At 35.6% G+C, this 15,996-nt stretch overlaps 2 protein-coding genes across 5 annotated transcripts in view; one reads left to right on the top strand and one right to left on the bottom strand.

The window, feature by feature from the left end:
• Positions 1-9,033: 9,033 nt before the first annotated feature.
• On the top strand, positions 9,034-9,453 carry atoh7 (atonal bHLH transcription factor 7). The gene has a single exon (XM_064318151.1). It carries the CDS (start codon positions 9,034-9,036, stop codon positions 9,451-9,453), a length of 420 nt encoding a protein of 139 aa, XP_064174221.1.
• Positions 9,454-12,083: 2,630 nt separating this feature from the next.
• mypn (myopalladin) overlaps positions 12,084-15,996 on the bottom strand; it is a 37,289-nt gene continuing 33,376 nt past the window's right edge. For 3 of the 4 annotated variants that reach the window (XM_064316955.1, XM_064316954.1, XM_064316957.1), the window contains 3 exons: positions 14,752-14,917; positions 14,146-14,279; positions 12,084-12,769 (listed from right to left, as the gene is read on the bottom strand). In XM_064316955.1, coding sequence (XP_064173025.1) covers positions 12,591-12,769; positions 14,146-14,279; positions 14,752-14,917 — 479 coding nt within the window. In that variant the 3' untranslated portion in view covers positions 12,084-12,590. The other variant, XM_064316956.1, reaches the window with a different exon arrangement.

Below are 15,996 nucleotides of genomic sequence, written 5' to 3'. Positions count from 1 at the left end.
GCCTTTATACAGCCAAAGACACACAGGGAGGAGTTTACCCTGGTCTCCTAGCAATGGGCTTCAGAAAACTGGCCTGGCTCTGTACTTAGTGTGTGCATGTGTGTGTTTATGTGTGTGTGTATATATACACCCACACACACGCCCACACACACGCACACACACGCACACACATATATACATAGGTTAAAATAAAGACAAACAGCTTTAATTTGAGGGCATTAACATTGCAGCCCTTTTTACACATATTCAAAAAGTAATTGGACAATTGGCTGATCAGCTGTTTCTTGACCAGCTGTGTGTTGTTGCATCATTGGTTCAAACACAAGAAACCTAACAAATAGTCTAGAGTAGATACTGGGTGTTGCATTTGCATTTGGAGCATTTGCACTTCCTCTGGGCATCTTCATTTGACATCAGGGTCCCTGTCATCTTTGTTGTTATTAGTCAGAGTGTCACCTGTGTGATATTTAATATTAGGCTGCCACTCAGCTCCTGAATAAATTCAACAATAGCCAGGCTTCATTTGATTTGTTGTTTTTATTAAACAGGCTATTCATTGTTATATTTGTTACATGTTATATGTTATATTATTATACAAAAAAGCATCTTTTGAAAATTACTACTCAAAACTGTTATAATTTTAATAATGTGAAAGAAATTTAGATCAGGAGCAAAAATATGTTTCTATTCTGTATGACCTGAAATAATAATTTTGGATAATGTGGCTTTATGTGTTGCTGAGAATGATAGCAGGTGACATTTTTTTCATACTGATCCTACTGGCAACACTCTATCTCTGTAAATATAACCCCATTATTAATGACAGCAGAGTCATGAGGGTTATTAACCAAATTGACTGTTGATTTTAAAATTGCCTCATCTGCACCTTTATATTATATGCCCTCTCACATCCTTATGCAGTGAAACAGGGCTGTAATTCTCCAAAATTCAGAGCAGGTATGTAGAATATCAGTGTTCGAATCCAAGAGATAAAGCAGCCCTAGGGGACTGCAGGAGTCACGGCCATGTTTGCATGACCTACCACCACTGTAGGAAGGACCCAATCAGCCATTGGCTGTGAATGGAAATGTAATGTATGTAAGTATTATGAAATGTCGCCTCCTAAAATAATGCGTATATGATGAAATACTGTCCCATGGTATAATACATATATGATAAAATATTCTCCAGTATAATTCATGGAAGTGATTAATTGTATGTGCTGACATCAAATTCATGTCAACCCCAGAACATAATAATTAGATAATAATATTATTGTGTAAAGTGATTAACTGTGTTCAAAATTTCCATCTGCTTAAAATAATTAGTTATCACAATTTTAAAGATTATTTTGTCATTTTACTGTTGAAATTTAATTCAAATTTAATTTAAAAAAATAAATGACTTTAAAAAAAATTACATTATATGTTAGTGATCTGACTCCATTTCACATTTTGACAGTTATGTTCTTAAACAAAGTTTTTGAAAAATATTCAAAATCAGATCCACCATTACACCACTTTATGGTTTGGTAATTTATTGATGCTGGATTTGAATACTGAATAAAATAGAAAACAATAACAAAGTTAAGCCTTCAAGAAAATAATGAATGTTAATAATTTTATCAAATTTAGTCAAATTGACTATTCATATGTAATTTTGTCATAGCAAAATTGAATAAATGAATATAATTTTCACAACCATTCTATGCACTGCAATTTTTGCAAAAACACAATAAGAACATACTTATATGTACAGTATCTTTTTTGGCTTTGAGACAGATGATTGGCTGACAGGCCAAAATGTATTAAAAATGCAAAGAGCCAACAAAACAACCATGTCTGACCATATGGAATATAACTCAGACATGAAATACCTGCTTATTGTGTGAAACGTAAAAAAAATCCAATATGCTTTTTGCGACCTGTGTTATTGTTATGGGTGCACTGAAAAGCCTTGCTTCGTGAAAACCTTTTCTGCGCTTAAAGCAGTGCAGCTCATGAGCTGGACAATATGACAGTTGACACAAAATGATGCCACCAGTTTCTTAACAGTATATGAGTTGGAGACCACAGCCCTTCACACTTCAATGGTGCTGAATGCAGATATTACCCACACACACTGCACAACAAAGGAATTAATTTGTATTCTCTAGTTTGAGTGGTAGCAAGATCTGGCACACATGCTCCTATTATCATCTGCGGCATAATGCTAATCCACGCAGCCCTGACAGTGCCTTATGTTCCTGGCCAATATTATTCCTTTTCTCTTCTTATCGTTAATTGGTTTAGCTAAATGATACAGTAATCATGTTTATAACCCAAATATTGCATTAACATATATAATTATTCACTGGTACTGTCAACACCCCTATATATTTCCAATCCTCAGTCACAAACCACAACTTGTTCATGTTTTAAATTCCTCTGATCATGGATGCCTTTTTGCAATCTGCATTATCATTTGTATTGCATGGTCAGCAGGTTTCCTTTTGCTGGTGTTTCCCTGTTTGTCCTAGGCTCACAGATATCCCGCAGACAGTGTTTCTATTCTTAAGGTAACCCGCCTCTACTTATGTGTAAAGATATAAAGAGATTGGGAGCGGATGATGAGATTTAAATGATTGCGATTAATGCCATAACATTAATTAGTACATATGAATGTAAATGTGGTGTTTGCAGAGACACCTTGTGGACAATCAGCAGAATGTACCTCAAGGTCATAGGCCATATTTATTGGAAAATAGCCTTAACATACTATTTTAATTTGTCATTAATTTTGCTCATATTTGCTTGTTCTTAAATCAATCTCTTTTTTGTGGTTGGTTGAATACCATGTGGTATTAGCATGCATTTGTTCCAAATTAAAAACTCAAAAAGATGAAGCTGAATGAATGAATGAAGCAGAATACAAATCTATCAGAAAAGGGAGACCTTAAAATGTTTAATCAACACAGTCCAGAGAGAAGAACAGACTATTGTAATAGAACATTTCTATAAATTGCAGTAGAAAAGGGAAAGTGAAATAAGGGGTTTCATAAAAACTAGTGTGTTCCCTGTTCAAATGAGATCCTATATTTTATCAATAAAAAGAAATAAACTTAAAGAAAAAGAGTTTTGAAACATTTATGATGAAATAAAATCTGTATGACTGTATTCTTATGACCAAAAGTAAAACAGTTTTTAAATTTTTAATTTAATTCTTATGTCAAAAAAGTAAAATGCCATTTTTTTTTATTTCTCTTTTGTCATTCAGGTGGATGAGAAATCATGTATGTTTTATAAATATTAAGTGATAAAACAAATTCATTTTCAAAATGTATTTCACCAGAGAATTAATAAAATATATAAAACAAACAGTTTTATTATTAGACTCTCATAGGACTGTGAAAAGAATACATTTTCTTGTCAAAAAAGTGAAAAAGCCTACATTTTTACATTTTTTACACTTTTTTCATTCATGCAAGAAGGACACATTTAACCATTCCACTAAGTCATTAAAATTGAAAAACCTGGGCTGATCAGTTCCCACAGTCATCCTCAGCTGTTCATGTCTGTAGGTGACAGAATCCATAAAATTGAAGGCCTTCAAGGCTTTTTTAAACGGGGTTAAGATAGACAGACAGACTGTGACATATCCTCACGTAGCTCCATTTGTTTACATTGCTCGTTTACTTGAATGAGTCAGTCTGTCTATTTTAATAACCCTGGAAAATGGTTTGAAGTTTTTATTGTGATCAAAGAGGCAGAGCTAATCTTTCTGTTCATTCCACACACGTGCGAGAATCTAATAGTAAAGCAGTGTGCTTCTACTTATGACCAGATGCTAATGTATTTTGAGATAAAATCAATGAATACAGACCCATCTTATAAACAGTAAAAGTGTGGCAGTTTTATTATTGTTCATGTTCTCTGGATTAATTTTGGATTACCTTTGTTATATAATTCTTAAATTTAGTTACAGTTACAATGTGATATCAACATATTTTCAGTATTTATTTAATATTATATTTCCATACTTCTATTCCATTATCAAATTCATGATACAATTTAAATGTTTTAGTTTTATGTCCAGAAACTTTCAAAAATTAAAAATATGTCATGTTTCTTTCATTCATGGTGAAATAAATGAATAATAATGTGGTTGAAGACATTTATTTTTTAAATTGTATTTATTTATTAATTTCTTTTGGCCCACCACCCCCTCCACTTTAGTTAGTTACATATTTTACAATATATTCCCAGTGTCTCCCTATAGTGCATACCACCCCCATTATATAATTCATATATACAGATATACATGCAGTAGTAATACTAATAAAGTAGAAATAATTATAACAGTGTTGCAGATATTTACTCTGCCTCCCCTCTGTCCTCGCCCACCCCACCCCACCCTGCCACCATGTGTTAAACAGGTCTAGACAGATGGGCATGCAGGAACATAAAACCTAGTCTGGCAGAGACACAACATCGACAACAGCATTGTTCGTCATGAGCACAGTGGAAAGTTCATTGACATAAAAAAGCAAAAATATATAAATAAAGTAAATGAGAGAAGAAAAAAAGCAATACATTAAAAAATAAAAAATAATTTAAAAAAATATACAGTACTGTGAACAAATGTCTGAATCAGTGAGGCCCAGTATATTCATGTTTCTTTAGTTATGTGTACCTTGTGTATAATCTTATATTGTATATTGTATTTTCGCAGTCTTTGATTGGAACTGTTAATGTGGAATTTGTTGCTGCTGATCTAAGTTTGTATAATTGAGAGAGATGTTTCCTCGATGTTGTGATTTTTGAAAGATTGCCCACTAGTGGTGGGGGTTGCAGAGTGTTACGTGAAACATTGATTTCTGTTTTGAGTGCATTTTTGAGTTGGAGATATCAAAGAAAATTATATTTGCTAATCTCATATTTCTGGATTAATTCATGGATGGTTAGTAGAGAGTTATTTTATGGTGTTTTAACTGAGTGATGCTTTTTTACTTTGTTGAATTAAAGCTGAAAACGTTTTTGTCAATTAGAAAATTCCAAATTAGTGTAAGGGAGTGATTCTGATCTTATTGATTTTCTACCTCACTCTCAGGCCTGTAGGGATGACACTATGTTTGAAGCAGTTATGTTTTTTGTTGTTGTTGTTTTTTTGGGAAATGAATGGGTGAGTTGTGAAAGTTCATTGCATCCTGTTTGTTCAATTTCTGGTCGGGGTTCTTGTTGGTGATTTCAATAGATCCATTTCATAAAGACATTTCAAAAAATGGATTTCACTGAAATAATAAAATAATGTACTTGAATGCATAAATTATGAAAAATGGGTTTCAGTGGAAAATCAGCAAAATACATAAGATCACAGTCTTAAGTGTGAAAATGTGAAAAAAATACCAAAATTCTAAATATTCATTTTTTTATTCATACAGATCAGGAATAATACCATTTACCATCCAGAGTGACATAATGTAATGTACTGGGTGCTGTTTTTGAAGACATGTTTGATGAAACATTGGTATCAGTGGAAAATCATGCGAATGCTACTGTCTTATTTCCAAAAACTTCAAAAAATATAATTAAATATATATATATTTTTTTTACTAATGCTGAAACATTAATTAAAATACACTTGAATTTTTTTCACCCTGGGTATATTGTGTTAGTATTCTCACAGATGGCCCTGAAAGCAGACTTTTCATAGATTATATTCCTTTTTAAATTAAAATAAGTTTTGACAAATTAATTACTATTCCAAAGCTTCCATTCTCTGTTTAATGGATCATGGCTGGTAGACAATTCACATTAGCTTATTCACCATGAATACTCATACCAATTTTAAAAGGTTCAAATAGGCATGAAATTGTCTTCACCTTTGATGACCTATTGACAACAAATTGCCGTTCAATACCGTGTGCAATGCCAACTTCTCCTAAATTTTCTTTTTAATTGTATAAACTATTAATGAGGTACTAAATCTAAGGTTAATGTTATTTTAACATTACCCCAAACAGAGCAAATTTAAAGTAGTCAGCATGACTCAAAGAGAAGCAGATGGACATTTCTAGACACTTAGTTTAAACTCAGCACATATGGGGAGTGATATTCTGAGGATCATATATTTATATTGATGAGTTATATTTAGCAAGTTATCCCTCTTGGAACTTCAGTCATATGTAATCACATGTTTGAGCGTTCACAGGACATGTTGTGTATGATACTGTAACTATCGGGCATGCCGATTTTACTCTTTTTGTATGATAAATGACAGCAAAATCAGACAGTTCATTCCATCATTGTGACATATGGAAAAATCAGACTGTTGTACAGGGGGAGCAAACACCACGCCCAGACGGGTATGGGTTGTGCGATCTGGGCGTAAACAGGAACATTTGAAAGGTCCCTTTGATAGAGACAGGCAGGAACAGCTGGCCAAATGCACCAATCTATGATCAATGAATCAGACTGGTGGATAGGATTATATGCCTCTTTGCACAACTAAATCAGCCATCCAGAGCTAAACGACTAGACAGCAGAAGCTTGCGTGGCAGAAATGAACCAATCAGGATACAATGAGATAGAATCAGGGATTTAATGTAAACATCTATTTTCATGTCTTAAGACCTGAGAATATTTTAGTATATAACTTCTCAAAAAAAATGCCAAATCCCACCCACTAATCAGAAAGGCAAAGTAAGCTCTTACCGTTTGGACAGGTTTGGACAAATTTATGTTTATCATATTATTTTAAAAAATGGAATTTAAACTTTAAAAAAGAATTCCTAATAAATTATGTTTTAAATAAGACATTTCATGAAAGTTTTTGAGCTCTGCTGTCATTTCTGAAAATTTTCATACAAAAAAAAAATATATATATATATAAAGTTCAACTGTAGCATTGAACTATGAGATTATTGTTTTGCAGCTTTAATTGTTGTGCACTTGTAAACAGATTTGCTGTGACACTGTGCTATAGGGGAGGTCTGGTGGGGGTGGGGAGTTTGGTGGTTATGCTGTCTACCACAGACTTGCTGAAGTCATTAGTAACAGATGTGAATGTAAGGCAGTTACACACATTATTTCCTGTCTGCCTTCATTTTTCAGAGCACTAGACAGATTAATTATTTATTTATTTATACCACAGATGTAAATGTGTGAAACACAGCGTAAGAATATTGCTGATTACTACCATAGAATGACTCACTTAGAAACCACATTAATGAACATGTCTACTGTACTATTATATTTGTGTGTGTGTGTATATATATATTCTTCCAAAAACAGGTGTATGAATCTTTTATTCCTCACACACTTTGATTACTTCAAATTTTCTATTATGATTAAAGTATGATTATAAAATGCTTAAAAATCTTATGCACTTTGGGCTGCAAAATTGTATGAAAAATGATTTATAAATAATAGCAACAAGAACATATTATTATTATTATTATTATTATTATTCTCATTATTATTATTATTATAATTAGAGTTTATTTCTGTTTAAAAGTCTGAATAATACATACATTTAAAAAAAAATCATGGTTCAATATGAAGTTATCATTATTTTATCCCAAGAATCTAATAATATTTCTTATACAAGTTCAATACAAAATTTCATTTGGAATGCTATTTAAGCTATTTATACAAAATTTTATACAAATCTGCAATACATTTTCTTGTGAGATTTTGTTATTGACAGCACATAACCTTTCCATACAGAAGTAACTCTACATATATGTACTGAGAGTGTTGAATGTACCATAAATATTTTCCCAAAGATGGATGGATTCAATGAAAAAGGCTGCAGAGGACGATGAAAACAGGAACAGAATAATAAAGGATAGGTCATTCTCACAATACTAAGAAAATCAATAGAATTTTGCTTGGCCTGTGATGGGCTAATGTTGAATCTGACTCACCCTCTGTACTGATAGACTGATAGGTGTGACACTTTCTGTGCTTAGCCAGTGATAGGCTAATGGTAAACATGACTTCCCCACTGTGCTTGCCCTATGATGGGCTAATATTGAATTTGATATTTAAAATTTGCTGGAGTACTAAACGGTTTGATTTACAAATGTATTTTTTTAAATTAATTAATTGATTTGTTTAAAAACAGTATATGTGTAGTTTTAGTATTTGTAAAGAGGCAATTAAATATTACAACCCTCATAAATATTGACATCAGATTATAGAAAGCTTTTCTTGATCTACAATTGACATCTGTCACACCAGAGACCAGTGCAGCTCAGTTACAAGCTATTTGATACAAAAGAAACAGTCAAACATTGTTATTCTCTTCAAGGATGACTTAATTTTTCAGTTCTCAAAAAAATTACATTACATTTCATTGATTGATTTTTAAATATTTTATAATATACATTACATTTATTTAAATATCTTATTCATTGTTAACTATAACAAAGTATTGTTATTAATATTCATTAACATTCATTTTTACATTGCTCTTTATCATATATAAAGAAAAATGAATATATAGAATGTAAATGTATGGGAAAATTATGGGACACAGCATTATCAATTAAGAAAAGCACCTCCACATAATTTTATCACTTTCAAGGAACCATCTTGGCCTGGACCAGATGGCATTTTTTTCTGTTTTTATAATGCATGTCTGTGAGTGCAAACCAAGCCTGCATTAATTGGCATTTCATTAATATTTCTGGGTGTCTGTGCTTTCCACAGCTAGGGATGCTTGGATGGGGGGCAGACTGAAGCTTCTCCACCTGCTGCCACCTGTTCACCTCCCTTCCCCATCATATAAAAGCCCTCCGCCCACACAAGGGAGCACACTGCAGAGCCTGGCTGTGCTGGAGTTCAGCTCCATCTTCATCAGGGTTAGAGTTCTATATTAAGGAAGAAGTTCTGCATAAGCACCGATACTTTGAGGAGATTAATCGGCGGTCCTTGTGAGGGGCAGTTAATCAGAGGCTGGCCTTTTCTGCTTCCTCAGAAGAGTGTGTGGACAGCCACTCCCGTGGGACAGGGACTTTTGGATGTGCTTGGTGATTAATCCTTCCGAAACATGAGGTCCTGTCAGCCCAGCTCTGCCGATTCCAGCTCTGAAACGGAGTCTAAAAGTCCGGAGAAGTATGAGAATGTGACACGGCGGAGGACGGCAGCCAACGCCCGCGAGAGGAAGAGGATGCAGGGCCTGAACACAGCATTCGACCGCCTGCGCAAAGTCGTCCCTCAGTGGAGCCAGGACAAAAAACTCTCAAAGTACGAGACCCTGCAAATGGCCCTGAGCTACATAATGGCCCTCAATCGGATTCTAATAGATGCCCGGAGGCACAGCGCCCCCCACTGTCAGTGGCTGGATCTGCACATTGGGAGTATACAGCAAGACAGCTATCCTTGTTATTTTGGACAAAGCTCTCCAGCAAGCAATGAGCACCTTCATCCCTCTCCTTATCAGTGTGACTGCTTCCACATCACTAATTAGAACAAGGATATTTAACATAGCTGTTCTGCTATCTGGTCCTGCATTTCCTTCTACTCCAGGGTAAATATATTTGTACTGCATCTTGTTTTATATATATATTTTTAACAATGCTTTCATTTCATCCAAACCAAAAATATTTTTTTTAAAGAAAACTTAATTATGCAACTGCTTTCATAGGGAGATAACTATAGCAGACAGTAAAGTTAAAGAATACAATGACATGCACTGAATATTTGAAAGAATGTCACTTGACAATCATTATTTGCGTGACATCATCATTCAAGGAACCAGTTTCACAAGAGTAAAGTGTTGCATTGTTTTAGTTAAGTCTTAAGAATGTGCTTCTAATATGCATTTAAAATGAAAATCTGTATAAATAGGTGGGATTCACATTTTTGAATACTTTTTGAATTAGACTGTTTCACAGTTTTTCTGAAATTCTCTAATATAGGCAAAGTGTAAGGGCCATTCCTATTTTGATGTGAGTTTCACTGTAAAAATGCATGTTTTCTATATTTTGTATTTTTGTATTAAATAAAAAAAAAAATCTCAGCTGTATGAGAAATGAGTCTGCATCTTGCTATTGAAGGCTGCTTCTTTGCCATTGTTATGAATATTCAAATAAACAGATGGCACAGTGTAAAATATTATTCATATTTATTTGACCTTTTCTTTTTAGTTCTAACCAATAGTTCTGTGACTTCTGTGAGGAAATACTGAACACGGGACAACAACCATGGTAAAATGAAAAAAAAAAATATGACCCCAAAATGTTTTGTGAAAGTCGAGGGCTATAAAAATGAATAAAAGCTATACCTAAGAAAGGAGTCAGATCTAGCCCATGTATAATTTGAAAACCAAACTGAAAATGGGCCAGACAGCACCACAGCTCAGTACAATGAGTAAAAGTGCACTCTCCTCATCGGCAGGAAACCAGCACCATCCCTCAGCCAACACAGTCTAAGGGCCACTGCCAAGAGCTGAGCCCAGCTCTCTCTCTCCAGGACCAGCTTGTTTAATATTACAGTACAAAAGGCACAGGTGATACACTTCCACTCATACCCCAGCCTCCCAGGTGTGTCAGAAGGGCTTTACCTCCACTTCACTTCAAATGAAAAAAAGTCTCAGTGTATTAGTGACCAAATTACTGACCAAATATCAATACAGAAATACTCATACACATTTTTGAATAAATATAACTTTATTCACAGAAAAAAATATTTTAAAATTGATGCAACTTTACATGAATATAATATTTACTTTAAAATCAAACTCTCTATGTACTGAAACCTATTTAGTATGTATATTTAAAGGAAAAATTCAGAGTCCCTAATTGTATCCTTTAATTATTTGGGTACTTACTATGATCTTTAAAACCAATTTACTGTAATGTGCCAATCAACATTAAAATGTAGATGCAACATTTCTGACTGCTAATAAAATAACTGCATTTCTGAAGTTAATGTTTTTTCTGACATTGAACACCAAGTAAAAGTAAAAATTTTAAGGAAAAGGTTAGGATGCTGACTGAATTTTGTACAGCAGAAATATCTAAAATAAAGTACTTAAACTTGTTTGAACATCATTAAATAATGTCATTGTTGCAAATACTGCAGTCAGTGTGAGGTGGTGGCACCTCTCTCTCTGATTTCTGCGAGTTAATTGACCCTGACGAGGGGCAGGTGTATGAGTACTATGGTGAGGTGATAGCACCTCACAGGTATTTGTCTGAGCTAATTGTCCCTGATGAGGGTCAGGTGTAGGAGGCCTATATGTAGCCCCTGATTTCTGGGGTTCAGCGCAGACTCATTGTTTGTCAGACTCTTAGTGTGTAGGGGTGTGAGAATCGGCAGAAGTTACCGTGTTGATCCTATCTGCCTGATTTGATCATCGTTTAGTTTCTTCTCGAGTTGGTTATCTCTCTGCGCTGTGGAGGACATTTTGCCCTCGTCTCTTTAGTTTTCTTTTTGTTTTCTACCCGCCGGGCTGCGAATATCCTTTTTCTTTTGTAAGTGACCCCACTCTGTTTTTCTAGTGGGGGTTTTCTTTTTGGGCAGCTACGCTGTGGCGGTGTTTAATTTCTTTTAGTTTTCTGAGCCCGCTGACAGAAGTTTCAGTGGGTGGAGAGAGCGATTACTTCGCTCTTTATTATTTGGTTTTTCCCCTTCCCTTTCTATCGCTCAGCGATTTGGTGGTTATCCCTCAGGGTTAACTTTTAGATCCCCTCGGTCCGCAATTGCGTCCCACCCTCCACAACCGTGACAGTCAGGAGATGTTCTGGATCACCATTATGAATTTTATACAGAACCCTAACTGGCACACGCTTTTGCTACTTTTTACCTCCTGCACAGTGATATGATTTTAGCATTTACATAAATGTATACAAAATGTTTTGTTTTTTAGCTACTGAAAGAACACTTGAGTCAAGCAAAACTTGCAGTACACAGTACAGACTGCAGTAATTATAGAATTTCAGCCCTATGTTCTTCCGATGAGGAAAAAACCCTAAAATGAGCAATAATATTACAAATGAAAGAAGAGATTATAGAGAAATTTTGAACAGTGTCATTACTCTCTCTGGAAACAAGTTGTTCTAGACAGTTATTGGTTCAGTACTTTCCCTTATATAATTTTTCATTGCATCTTTAATAACATTCTATGCATACCAGCTCAGTTTATCTCAGTTAAAGTACCACAAAATCTGCAATAAAGGATATTCTTAAATTATATTAAGATCCAATCTTTTTATACTGACAATTTGGCAATAGAAAACAAGAAAAAAATCAAACACAAAATATCTAAAACAAAGGAACAATTGTAAGGTATGCTAACATGAGTGTTAGCTTTTTCAGCCCCAATGCCACCATCACATTTGACAGGTAGTAGAAAAAACCTGAAAAATATACAACACAAAAGCCTTTTTAAAAGTAATTGCCAGGAATAACAAATTACAGTGAGTCAACAAAGACCTCTCACGATGTTTCCTATCCTGTGCATGACCGCTTTAAACCTGAAAGACATGGACTCTAATGGACTTTAGCAAAGGTGCAATTCTGGTGAAAGCTTACATTCAAAACAAAAGTGGTATTTATAGGGTGAGAGCCGCAGGTGATGGGCCGGGTATGTAACACTGCCCCCTACAGTTCCTCGCTCTCCATTGCAGCTTCTGCAGGAGTGCTAGTGAACAGGATGGGGTTGTTTTCCATGGTTGGGAAGGCTGAGTGGACGTCCAGGCCCTGGCTGGCCAGGGCGGCATAGCGACTCCCCGCTGACCGCGAGGTCTTCATGGGCAGGGGGATCTGCTGGTGCCATTGAGCTGCCAACATGGAGGACTCATCATCAGTGCAGACAAAAAAAACAGGGTTTCCCAGGGAGGGAGGCAGGGGGATCCATAGCACGATAGCGCAATAGCACGTTAGCCCAGCAGTGAGATCAGTAGAGCCCTTGATAGCAGGCAGAAGCAAGGCCTTCTCAGTCTTTGACAGTCAAGATCAGGTGTACAGATATGAGGTGGTATTTGTTAGTTCGTCAGGCAGGGGAAATGATCCAGAATGTGAAGAGGAAGAAAGAGACAGAAATGAAAAAAAAGAAACGTTTTCTTTTTTTAAATATCATAGTAATTAAAATTTTGAAGAGAGACCTGGGAGTTGGTGATCTATTTACCATACACAAATTGGTAGTGTGTAAAACTATGATCAGAAAGCTGAATGGTACTCAGATGTGTATGTGGTACATGATCCAGGACGTAACTTTGTCATATATGTATGTTGCATAATAATAAATCAGTTGGATTTTTGCTTTTTCATGACACCTTTTCTGTTTTGTTGGGTTATCTTTCTTCCTCAGAGAGACTATAAATAAGTTCACTTTTGCGATTTCAAAAGGAAAGTTATTGCTTCTCTGTTAAATGCAATATCCAAAAGATTTTTTTTAGTCAAACTACTGTGTTTGAATCAACTTCAGATCTGAAATTTTTCATTTAATAAGCCCATTAATATTAAACTTGATTGACTGTCATGCAAATTTTCCGCAAGGCATGCACTTAGCAGAATAAGTGGGAAGATTACAAAGGATGAAAGAAATGGAACAGAAATCGGTATTGCTGCAGTCAGTTTGGAAATGAACACATACAGAACATTTTAAAATAATGACAATATAAAATAATTACAATTTAAACAAATAAAACAAATAACAGCTGAATGACTGAACCACCTAAATGATCCAGCTGCCACCCCTCACTGATTTAATGTTAAATATCACAGTATTGAAGAAACATTGTTGATGGCAAAGGCCAAAACAAGTATGTTTCACATGTCCAAATGGACTAAACTAGGTTTCAGCCAGGCACCCGGCTTCCATCTCTTTTCCTCTTAAAGCTTAAAGTAGTGAAGTATATAAACCAAGGCAGAGACAAGGCAGAAACCTGTCAGTTTTTAAGAAAGCCCGCCAAAAATATGGACATTATTATCAGTTTTTAAGAAAGCCCACCAAAACTGTGGACATTATTATCAGTTTGTAAGAAAGCCCACCAAAACTATGGACATTATTATCCGTTTGTAAGAAAGCCTGCCAAAACTATGGACATTATTATCAGTTTTTAAGAAAACATGTCAAAACCATGGACATGGAAAAATGCACAACAGTTTTTTTTTGGAAAAATAGGCCAATTACAATAGGATGTCTATATCTTACCATATATGTCCAGCCTAGCTGTGCATGACACAATTCCTGCTTCATTTTTAGCTGATACTGTGTACCACGCAGCATCCTCTTTCTTAGTCGGCTGAATCAGCAGGCAAACATATCCTGTTGCATCCTGGTGCATGCTGGGATTAAAGCAAATTTATTAAATTAGAATATGAGAAATCATTATGAAAGTCCATATAACTTAACAAGTTGAGAATAATGTAAGTATAATATTTTAACACATTTTCAGCATTTCTGTTCTTTTGCTCAGAACTTCATGATAGTAGACTGAATACCATACATTTGACTACATCCTACTTGTTCGACAGTGCTCATTGTAAAAGGCACTTTTTTCTATTTACAGTACAGCATAATAAAGCATGTGAAGCTATAAGCTTGTTATTGTATAGCTTATGCTATTCAAAACTCAAACATTCCTCGGACTTTAAAAAATGTAACCATCTAACCTTTATACTAAAAATCATTTGTCAAAATGAAACTTATCAGAGGGTTCTGAAACCCTCAGGCTCCAGTGGATGCCTGTTCTTCATTTTCTCAGCCTACATTTGAGGAAATGAGACAAACTGCAGTCAGGGAGTCCATGGTGCTCACCTTAATCTCTCCTTCATGAGAGGAATACTCTCATTGTCCTTCTTCCAGTAGATGACAGGAGGGGGCATGCCCACCACCCTGCACTCCAGCCTCACCGGTGACCCCTCGGCAATGCCCGTGTTCTGGAGCTTTTCCACAAACACCGGGGGTCTCTTCACCTCTCTCGCTACACCCAAAACACACACGTCAGAATTAGCACTGCGTCAAAAATAACGCAAATCAGTTTCAGGTGTAGCGACAGTAATAAGCCTGATGGGGAACCATTTTCATACACATTTCTGCATTTGCTTTTCACTGACGGAAATACTTCTCACCCCTGGTTTCACTCAGTTTGTCATGGTTTTGGCTGATACCACCATTTATTTTCCTATCTGCGCCTTTTCTTCAGTTATTACGGCCATTGGTTTTTTCATGCGCCTTTTCTTCAGTTATTACGGCCATTGAGTTGATTAAATTATACACGTGCAAATTTCTTTTTACAATTTGCACCTGTTGGCGTTCTATTTAAACCCTGAGCAAGCCGATAAGCTTTGCTTCAGTGTCACTTATGTTGCACGAAAGCCGGTATTCTGTCAAGCGAGTAAAGGTAAAGGTAAGTAAGGTAAGGTAAGGTAAAGTAAAGTAAGTAAGGTAAGGTAAGGTAAGGTAAGGTAAAGTAAGTAAGGTAAGGTAAGGTAAAGGTAAAGGTAAAGGTAAAGGTATAGGATTGAGTTGCGATATTGGATTGTTGTGGCTATAAAATTAGCACAACAGTCTTTAGCTTTTTTAGATTGTTGGCAACCAGTTAGTGCCACAATCTAAGTTCAGTATTCTTTCTTTAGGGTTTTACTTTTTCAGCCTCGGTTCGAGGTCTGTTCTCTTTGAGTTACCCCGTTTTCTGCTCTGGCAGTTTTGTTTTATTTTCATACTCCTTAAGCTTTAGTTCTTTTTTTTACCCAGTACGTGGGTTGTGTAGAGCTTTTCTTTAGGATACTCTCCCTAAGGAGTATTGTTTTCCTTTCCCGTGTCTCTTGAGACTTTGTGGCTATTTTACCTCTGGTTAATAGCTTAAAGAACCCCCCTGTTCAGTCGCGGTTGGTCTCCCAAAACTCCAACTCCATCACAGTACACTGAAGCCACGAAATGGATGTACCAGCGACTCCAACGGGCTTAGAACAGGCTGTTGCAGCTCAACAGGCTGCCCTAACCGCCCATGATAGGGGCATTCAGATATTACATTCCCAACAAACAACCTCTTATGAACGG

The sequence above is a fragment of the Anguilla rostrata genome, chromosome 18, assembly GCF_018555375.3.
Source record: "Anguilla rostrata isolate EN2019 chromosome 18, ASM1855537v3, whole genome shotgun sequence".
Lineage (NCBI taxonomy): Eukaryota > Metazoa > Chordata > Actinopteri > Anguilliformes > Anguillidae > Anguilla > Anguilla rostrata.
This window is presented reverse-complemented; position numbering and strand designations above follow the sequence as displayed.